A 10,506-nucleotide genomic window follows, 5' to 3' on the forward strand; every position below is an offset into this window, starting at 1 on the left:
GCCGCTAGTGTCAGTTGAGCCACTGCTTGCCCATTAGCTCTGACTTGCTGAGCAATGAACTGTTGATCTGCAGAGCATTTGTCAACTTTAGCGTTGTTCAACTCAATTTGAGTTTTCATCTCCTGCTGGACAATACCCATATCAGTCATACGATTGAATAAGAGATCAAAATGGTCCATCACCTGGTCCCATTTGGACTGGTCATCATCAACGCTCTTAGTCATCTGATCCAATAGAATTTGTGTCTGCTTCGATGGTTTAGGATTGGAAAGCCTTAGACGGAGCCGTGACTAAAACATGGTGAATCAACAGGTTTAGATCACACCTCCCCTATTGTCTGCTCCACACAACAACTAATCACCTGCCGCCTAGAAGTGAGGCTCGATCGAGGAATTTTACACGGGAACAGGTGCCCCGTAACCCAAGTCGATGGACACTTCCCCTCCGAACGCTGCCGCACCGCAATTGAACCAATTTGCTACTAAATTTTACACGAGAACAATCGCCTCGCAACCCTTACCACTGATTCAAGCGTGCTAGAATGAAATCGAGTGAGAGGTTTGAGAAATTCTCACAAACGATTCACGCCACCGAACCAAATTTGTTGATGTAGTCCCCCAGTCGAAATCGTGCTGTTGAGGATGGAATTGCCGACGAGCTGCCTGGTGATTGCGCCCGCTCGAAATCGATTGTTGACGAAGAGAACCCGTTGCAGTGCCGCCACACTGATGTAGTGCAGGAACTGCGCCGGATCCAGGTAGCTATGGAGGAGGTGGGGTGGGTGGATGGTAAGTTGGTGGATCTTGGAATAGACGAATCCGCCGCCGCTAGCTGACCCGATTCAACCAAAGGAAGGATTTACGGGACCTCTCGCCCACACCACAAGGATGTAGGATTGAGATCAACCCACCGACCGGAATTACGAATCGACGATCAAAGCTGAGCGGAATCGAGAAATGTGGCCGATGATAGACCATCTCTGATACCACTGTAACACCCATGGCCACCAACATCAAGCTGTCGACGTGAGCACTACGAGAGGCACAGATCGGGGGAGAAGACGTCGGCGAGGAAAGCCCCAGCCTTAGCGTGTTCGTGTTTTACTTTACTTGTTCGATAAGATATTCGCTTACAATATTCAGGCATATGTATGCCGGAAAGACTCTGACCCTAAACCCACGTTACAGACACCCAGTAACAAAGTAAATAATGAAAATACACGAGCTATTAGGAAAACGCCTCTACCAATGTTCTCCTGCTCAGTGTTCCGCTGTGTCACCTGTGACAGATCCCCACCTCCAAACCAGACGGCCCCACGTTGCCTCCCCGTGCTCGTCGCCGGCGATCTACAGGTAACTTCGCTGCCCATCGTTCAGTCTCGTCTCGATTAGTGGTATCTCCGGTGTTTTTCTATGGATTTACCGTTCGAACCAGGGGCAGACCCACATGAAATCAAGGGTATTCAGTTGAATACCTATTATTTTTGCTAAAAAAGAATCTATAGTGTATACACGAATGTGTTTTAATATAATCAAAAAATGAAAAATTAGAGTCAACATGTCGGCGAATTCCTGAATTCAACCCACTATCTTCTCCTACACCTCTCCGTCTCTACCTGCTGGCCCAACAAGGTCCAGCTTCTCCCAGAGTCCCCCGCCGCCAGGAGCCCTGGTGGAGGCACACCGCACACCGCACACGCGTCGCGTCACCGACTCGTTCCTCCTCCTTTCCCAAAACCCCTAGCGGCGGCGGCGGACGGCGGTGACCTGGGCGGTTGGGTGCTGGCCGCTGGGGCGGGCGGGCGACGTGGCCTGACGTGCAGGGCGGGCAGTTGAGCGCCGAGCGCTGGGTGTCCGGAGGTCTCCACTCCGCCGATCGGAGCAGAGCCCCTGAGCCACTGCCGATTGAGGCTCTACGGTCAGCAGGGCGCCGGGCGGTAGCCAATTGGAGCAGAGCCATCACTCCTGTCCACCAGCAGCAGTGAATTGAATTTGTAAGTTGCTTCGCATTTCAATGCATCGTTGGATGCAATTTGTGAATGACTTCGTAAGAGCAGCGCTACAACCAGTGAGAATTAATTAGAGCAAGTTGTCACTTTGGTATGTTGAACAATTGTCACTTCTATGTTAAACAATCTCAAGTTATGTTTAATTCTATGAAATCGTACTCAAATATGTGTTATATTGCTATGTTTATACACTTACGATATGGTATATTATATACATGCCAAATATTAGGTCTTAGGTTTTTTTTTATGACCCTTCATATTTTGAATAACCAACCTCTAAATCCTGGGCCTGATACTAGTTTGAATCGATCTGTTGCGGGGGAATCCTTTGCCCGATGGATTTCACGTTACTGCTTTCCTGAATATCTGACATAATAACCCAGTTTTTGCTGTTTGGTTTGTTGGTGTGGTGCAGGAGTAGATCGCCACCACAGAACCCTCACTGCGACCATGGCGACTTTTGCGAAACCTGAGAACGCACTCAAGAGAGCTGAAGGTGAGTGAGTCGCTAGGACTTGGCTCGGTTTTTATCTGCAGCTATGCAGGTGGTTGTTGTCGCGGTAGTGTTGCAGCTATACCTGCTGCATGCAGAACTCGCTAGGTACTTATGATTAGGATAGCGTGAAGATGAAGTGTTTGATGTGTTTGTTGCTCTAATTCAATAGGAAATGTTTACTGCTGATGAAGCTATTGAGTGGTAGGTTAGGTTCTACATGTTAGGTTGGTTTGGAAGTTGGAACATTGGCTAAATTGATGTTGTTCCATTAGATAGGTGAAGCCTCGGTTACTGCATATACAAACAAATATTAGCAAATTATCTGGTCTGCCTCATTATGTAGGGTAACTTGACCCATTGAGATTTTTTTGATGGATTATGCCATGTAACAATGCTAAGCCATGCCATTTTAGTTTTAAGGCTTCCAGTGGAAGCTGAAGTGAACAGTGGAGTACTTTTTTTTCTTATATCCATGTTTTTACTTGCTATTGCCAACTCCACGAGTACCAATAAGTTTACCAAAAAAAAAAAGAAACCCCCTAGAGTTTTGACCTCACTTTTATTTTAACTAAATTTGTTTAATTATTGCATGACTCATGACTTTGTACTGATATTGTTCTGAAGATGATCGCAAATTCTTATACATCTACTCATATTGGCGTAAAAGATGTGTATACTGATCGCTTCCTCTGCTTTTATTTCAGAATTGATTCATGTTGGGCAAAAGCAGGCTGCTCTCCAGGCTTTACATGATCTCATTACCTCGAGAAGGTACAGATCATGGCAAAAGCCTCTTGAAAAGATCATGATGAAGTATGTAGAACTCTGTGTTGACCTGAGGAAAGGAAGATATGCAAAAGATGGTCTTATTCAGTATAGGATTGTCTGCCAGCAAGTAAACGTGTCATCCTTGGAGGATGTCATAAAGCACTTCATGCAGCTTTCCAATGAGAAAGCTGAACAAGCTAAGAGCCAGGCAGAAGCCCTGGAAGATGCTTTGGATGTTGAAGATCTGGAAGCAGACAACCGTCCCGAGGACCTGATGCTCAGTTTTGTTAGTGGGGAGAAAGGAAAGGACCGATCAGATAAAGAGGTTGTCACTCCTTGGTTTAAGTTCCTCTGGGAGACATACAGGACGGTTCTTGAGATACTAAGGAACAATTCAAAGCTTGAAGCGTTATATGCTGTAAGCTATTCTCTTATGAACATTGTATTGTACTATTGTTTGTATTTGTTGAATTTACTTCGTATGTGATACGTAATTTGTCCATGATATCAGTACAGCACATTTACCATTTATATAGTTTTTTATTTTCTGTTGAATTATTTATACCTTTTTTGCCTCCCCTATATCTATTCAACAATCACCCTATTCAGATGTATGTGATCATACAACCAGTTTCTATCTGAAATTCACGCACTTTTGCTATTAAATTCAAAACATATCTTCTGAAGTCAATAGCTTAATGTAACATCTAATATTCTGGTTAAATGGTTTGGCATTACTGACTTTCCTATTGGATACCTACATTTGCCTGTATTAATTCTATTCCTTGTACAATTTGTGCTCCGGTAAATACTTATGAGTAGCTTTTGTGACTGATTAACTTCCTAATATGCAGATGACTGCTCATAGGGCTTTTCATTTCTGTAAGCAGTATAAGAGAACAACTGAATTCCGTAGGTTGTGTGAGATCATCAGAAATCATCTTGCCAATCTCAACAAATATCGCGATCAAAGAGATCGGCCTGATCTGACTGCACCTGAAAGTTTACAACTGTATCTTGATACACGTGTTGAACAGCTTAAAGTTGCTACAGAGGTTTCCCTATGGCAGGTTTGTTCCAGAACCTACGTATTTTAATTAATTCTTTATCCATGTAAATGTTACATTCCTCTAATTGTCACTGAATATACCATCTTGCAGGAAGCCTTCCGATCTGTGGAAGATATCCATGGTTTGATGAGCATGGTGAAGAAAATGCCCAAACCTTCTGTCTTGGTGGTGTATTATGCAAAATTAACTGAAATTTTCTGGATATCTGATAGCCACCTTTATCATGCGTATGCATGGCTCAAGCTTTTCAACTTGCAAAAGAGCTACAATAAGAACTTGTCACAGAAGGATCTACAATTAATAGCATCTTCTGTCTTGCTCGCTGCACTATCTGTGGCACCTTATGACCAAAAATATGGTGCATCTCATTTTGAGGCAGAGAATGAGAAGGAGCGTAACATGCGGATGGCCAACCTTGTTAACTTCTCGCTTGATTCCAAGCGTGAAAATAGGGAAATGGTTTATTCTCCAAACTGTTTGTAAATTAAAGAGTTTGTTCAGTAGCGCTTTTTCCACCCTGACCAGTCTGCTATCCTTTTTGCAGCCTTCAAGAGCATCTCTTCTATCCGAATTGGTACGTTCTGAAAATCATACTGTTATTCCTGCGACTGTGTTTTCTAATTTTTGTATTTGGTCTTACCACATGCATTCCTTTATAAGCATTTTATTATTATTTTGTTTTATCACTCTAGAAAGATGTCTTGCTCAGGAAGGGACATTTTAATGCATGTGATATTATAATTACATCAGACGGTTCAGCATGGCCATGACACTTTCAAAGAGCTTTCTTCTGTGGCAATTGTGCTGCTAAGTTATTTTTATGTTATAATTAACTGCTTATTTGCAGCACTTAACATGATTCTCCTTTTTACTATGTGAGTTGGATAGCTGAAATATGAAAGCATTGTCATCTCTTTACTCTGGTCCATCAATATAAAATCAATGCTCTCTCTCTGCTGTCATAAATAGCTATCAATATCTTTGATGGCTTGTAGGTGTCCAAAGGAGTCCTTTCATGTGCTTCCCAAGAAGTGCGAGATTTATACAACCTTTTGGAACATGAGTTTCTCCCTCTGGACCTTGCATCAAAAGTTCAGCCACTTCTTTCAAAGATTTCAAAGATTGGAGGGAAGCTTTCATCAGCTTCTTCTGTTCCAGAGGTTAAGTTATCTCAGTACATATCAGCATTGGAGAAGCTGACAACATTGAGAGTGCTGCAACAGGTCCTAATTCACATTCTGCTATATATGTTTGTACATATCTTATATAATTGCTATATGTTGCAACAATGATTTTAATGTCTCTTCCACTTTTCAGGCCTCTTTTATTTTCCAGTCAATGAAGATTGATATGCTCTCAAGAATGATCCCTTTCTTTGACTTCTCTGTTGTGGAGAAGATTTCTGTTGATGCTGTGAAACACAATTTTGTTGCTATAAAAGTTAACCATTTATCAGGAGCTGTTCATTTTGGTACTGTGGTATGTGGTCCTGACTCTGTTCATTATCTGTTCACAGTTGCCTCTTGGTTGTAAGCTTCGTGTAGATGTCTGTTATATCGTTTTCTTTTCATGATTTAAGTATTTAAGATGTGCAAGGTCTATATTGGCCCTCCATTATTTCATGTTCCTTGATGTTTTATCTTCTAGAAACACATGTATGCAGTACCACATGGGTCAAGGTTTTGCACAGTGGGTTCGCATTGTCACATGTATGCAGTACCACTGTATGTATTTTATGACTTTATGAGCATGTGCTCCACTGTGGTACCCTTTTCTTTCAGAATACATGCAATAACCCTTTAGCTCCTCAAATTGTGTTTGAACATATTTGTGAAATCTGGAAGATCTTGCTGGTGTTCTTATGTGCTTGAATTTACTTGGATTGCCAGCTATCTGTCATATTTTTGTGTGATGCTGAATGCATTACTTCATGATGAGATTGAACACTGACATTATTATGACCAATTTCTCTTTATAGGACATAGAATCTGATGGATTAAGTGATCACCTTAGTGTTCTGGCTGATTCATTAAATAAAGCGAGGAATCATATTCGTCCACCAGTGAAAAAGCTGACTAAACTCGGTGAAAGTCTCATTAGTTTGGCTGGAATAGTGGAGAATGAACATAAGAGGCTTCTTGCAAGAAAGTCCATCATTGAAAAGCGCAAAGAAGAGCTTGAGCGCAAAATATTGGAGAAGGTATATGTTATTTGATTACTCTTCAATGCTTTCTAGTTTTTACCTTTTATATTACGTTTTTGTTTATGGTTGCTCTCTTTTTCCAGGAAAAAGAAGAAGAAACAAAGAGAATGAACAGTCAAAGGAAAACTGCGGACGAGGAAAGGGTGAGGCTTCTCAATGAACAGAAGCAGAGGGAGCACGAGCGGATTCGTAGAGAGATAGAGGAAAAAAATAAAGCAGAAGCAAAAAAGTTGCTAGAAGACTTGAAGAAAGCAGGGAAAAAACATGTCGTTGTTGAAGGGGTAAGAAACAGTTATTGCTTTACAACAACTAGCATTGCTTGCTATCTATATTTGTCAAAACAATGGTCCTTTATTTGCTTTAAGTTTCTATAAGGATTTTAGTGGAGGATCAGATAACCAGTAGGTGAAAGGTGATGTACATGTAGACATGATCAAGGTTTCAATTGGGAATTTCTGGCTCAAACAAGGAGGCGAACTCCATGCCGGGCTCAGATCTTATATTTCGTGCTTCATTTCAGTATTGTACAAACGTGTTGGCACCTGTGTGCTCCTTTGGTTTTGTTAGTGTGGGCAACTTAGATGTCTGATATGGTGCATGGGATAATTGAATATTATTTTTGTTGCGGACTAAAATCTGATGGTACAAGAGTACGATAGAACTAAATTTCATTTTTAATCCTAAATATGCTACATGCTAAGGCGGATGATTGTATTTATTGATTTTCAGTTTTGTATTATCTTGCTACATGTACTATCGATCACATTGTGCCGTTGTACTGAAGTAATGTTGATCACAGTCACACTGCTAAAAGCCTAAAATTCTCTATTCTAGTGTTGGCTAGAACTTGAATTACCATTCTATCTTTGAATTGTAAACCTCTTCAATATTCTTATAGATCTGAATATTTGGGTGCAGGAGCTTACCAAGGAGGCCATCATGGAATTGGCATTGAATGAACAGTTGAAGGAGCGCCAGGAAATGGAGAAAAAACTGCAGAGGCTTGCAAAAACAATGGATTATCTGGAAAGGGCAAAAAGGCAGGAAGAGGCACCACTGATCGAGCAAGCTTTCGAGAAACGTCTTGAGGAAGAGAAGATCCTTCACGAGCAAGAGCAGCTTGTCAGTTTTCTACTGTTCTTTTATTGTTTATGCAGTTCAGATACATGTGAGCACTTTAGTCATTTATTTCTGCTTGCAGCGGGAGATTGAACTCAGCAAGCAACACCATGCTGGCGACTTGCAAGAGAAAAATAGACTTTCTCGAATGTTGGAACACAAGGTTCAGTATGCTACTCATGTCTTTGTTATTAAGCCTCTACATCACAATGCAGGTTGCTTCTGTTTGGTATATATTTAACCTGTGATGCTGTTTTGATCCAAAACCACCTCTTATTACAAATGGTTATTTTGATATACACTTCGACTAATCTGTTACCATATAGCAATGAATTTATGGTTGCTTGCTACTTCCTCCGTTCCAAATTATAAGACATTTTTTTAGCTTTTCTAGATACGTTAGTTTTGCTATGCGCTTAGATATACACTGTCTAGATACATAGCAAAAACAATGTATCTTGAAAAACCAAAACGACTTATAATTTGGAACAGAGGGGGTATTTGTTATACATAGAATGCCTTATCCTATAATCAAGATAAGATTGCTCAGGATCTAATGCTGGCCACTGTAATTTTTCATTGAAATTTATAGAACATGATGCTCGAATTTGAGATTCTTTTGTGCCTCTTAACTAACGAGCTGTCAAGCTGACTATATATTCCGATATCTTTGTTCATGACACTGACTTTCTGTTTCACTGTTGCAGAATGCTTTCCAGGAGAAAATCGTCCAACGTCGTGAAGCTGAGTTTGGTCGTCTGAAAAAAGAGAGAGATGAACGGATCAGTCAGCTGATATCATCAAGAAAGCGTGAAAGGGAGACAGTAAGGAAATTGATGTATTATCTGAACCTGGAGGAACAGCGGACTGAAAGGCTTCGCGAGGAAGAGGAAGCTAGAAAACGTGAAGGCAAGTGAATTCTGAACCGATTATATTCATCATTCGTTGATTGTACTTGTTGGCACACTTCTGCTTGGTTTTTTTGGGTACCTTTTGAAAGCAAAACTTTGACCAGTAAATTATTTTTTGTGTTATCCTGTGATTGTAGTCAAAATGGCCGTGGTGCATTGTTAAGTAAGAATGAGCAAAATGTGGTCTAGTTTACCTTGAAAGTTGGCCACTGGCTATTTCGCCCTAGTTCAGTTTGGTCTTCTGCAAAACTACTGAAATTGTAGTTCTTTCACCTAAAGTTAAAAGTTTACTCGTAGGTATAAATGTGTAATGTTTTCAGTTTTGCGTGCTTTGTTTTAATACTAAAAATAATTGTCTGAATGCTGTTCACATGATTTCATTGGTTTTGATGTCTCGTTAATAATGAATCAAATTACTAATGTTCGGTTTTGTTTTTCCACCATTGCAATACTAAAATTAGTTTTTGGTCAGTATATGAAGAGTTCCCTGTTCAAACTGATCCAACTCTAACCTAGCATTGATTTTTGATACTTAATCAACAAATAGCATAAACTCTATTTGCTACTGTGTAACTGAATGTGGCTCAGTCTCTATATCATTCCATATTTGGCCAAATGGAACTTAAGGATTCAAATCCTGTTTCATCCATATTATTGATTATATTGTTTATACTCTCCCGCAGAGGAAGAGAGGAGGAAGAGAGAGGAGGCTGAAAGGAAAGCTAAGCTTGATGCTATTGCTGAAAAGCAGCGACTGAGAGAGATGGAGTTGGAGGAGAAGGCAAAGACGAGCAGGGAGAAGCTCTTGAAGGGATCTGAGGCTGTGCACACTCCTGATTCTACACCTGTTGCACAGCCACCTCGTGAGCCAGCAGCAGCCCCTGCTGCAGCTGCAGCAGCCGCTGCTCCAGCTCCTGGTAGATATGTTCCTAAGTTTAAACTCAGCGGCGATAGGGGCAGCAGCTCTGGTGGCAGCCAGAGACCAACAGATGTGCGTTCACGCGATGAAGACCGCTGGGGTCCACCTGGTGGGAGCCAGAGACCAACAGATGTGCACCCACGGGATGAAGACCGCTGGGGTCCACCTGGTGGCAGCCGGAGGCCAACAGATGTGCGCCCACGCGATGAAGACCGCTGGGGTCCACGTGGAGAGCGCTCGCGCCCTGATGAGTGTTCACTCAGGCAAGATGGCCCTCCTGCGCGACAGGATGCACCCCCACCCCGCCAAGATGGCCCTCCTCCGGCTACTGACCGCTGGCGTGGTGGATCAAGGATTTTCCTCAAACTCTTCATCCTCCTCATCGACCTGGTCTACCAGGCCACGGAACTGATGCCGTGCCGCAGAGATTTTTTGCCATATATGTCATTGTGGAGACATCCGTGCACAATGTCTGATCTCGGATAGAATGGTTACTTGAATTTGTTCTGTTTTGCCGACTGCACCTAAAGTTTTGGAGGTAGTCTTTTAGGCTATGGCACCTTTCCGGTCAATGTTTTAACTTTCCAAGTTGCTATACTTCCGTGGATATTGTGTCGCTGTTTGTTAGTAATACTCAAATCTTGTGATGTTTTTATTGGCTCGTACCCTTGGTCGCGCGTCGGCAAATGCAGTCACTCTTTCCTTGTTGCGCTGGTTGACTTATCTCAGTTTGTGGAACGAACCTGTTGGTGTTTATACCCCCTTCATCCTTGAGTGTGGGTTAGTGTTTAGCTATTTACATTGTGAATTCTGTTTTCTACTTATAACCGATGCTAATGGGACGATATGTTTTATTGTTTCCAAGATTATACACGGGATTGGACATTGTCGGTTGAAATTAATGAGACTTGTCCCAATGTTGGTCTCAACTTGTTTGGAAATCTTGAAATGGTGTATTAGTTTCATCATATCTCTCAATAACTCTAATTAATGCCATGTTTTCCCATGTAGT

The 10,506-nt window shown here is 41.7% G+C and overlaps 1 protein-coding gene across 2 annotated transcripts; it reads left to right on the forward strand.

The window, feature by feature from the left end:
• The first annotated feature begins 1,262 nt into the window (after nt 1-1,262).
• On the forward strand, nt 1,263-10,201 carry LOC136533494 (eukaryotic translation initiation factor 3 subunit A-like). Of its 2 annotated transcripts, none has more exons than XM_066526038.1 (14): nt 1,263-1,352; nt 2,424-2,504; nt 3,209-3,690; nt 4,127-4,342; nt 4,433-4,801; nt 4,887-4,916; nt 5,338-5,565; nt 5,660-5,821; nt 6,321-6,542; nt 6,629-6,826; nt 7,464-7,667; nt 7,747-7,827; nt 8,372-8,573; nt 9,259-10,201. In XM_066526038.1, the coding sequence occupies exons 2-14, from the start codon at nt 2,459-2,461 to the stop codon at nt 9,978-9,980; spliced, it is 3,162 nt and encodes a 1,053-aa protein (XP_066382135.1). In that variant the 5' UTR covers nt 1,263-1,352; nt 2,424-2,458; the 3' UTR covers nt 9,981-10,201. The 2 variants fall into 2 exon arrangements, with proteins under 2 accessions (XP_066382135.1, XP_066382134.1); XM_066526037.1 differs by lacking the exon at nt 1,263-1,352 and adding an exon at nt 1,581-1,993.
• The last annotated feature ends 305 nt before the right edge of the window (nt 10,202-10,506 follow it).

The sequence above is a fragment of the Miscanthus floridulus genome, unplaced genomic scaffold (assembly GCF_019320115.1).
Source record: "Miscanthus floridulus cultivar M001 unplaced genomic scaffold, ASM1932011v1 fs_902_1_2, whole genome shotgun sequence".
NCBI lineage: Eukaryota > Viridiplantae > Streptophyta > Magnoliopsida > Poales > Poaceae > Miscanthus > Miscanthus floridulus.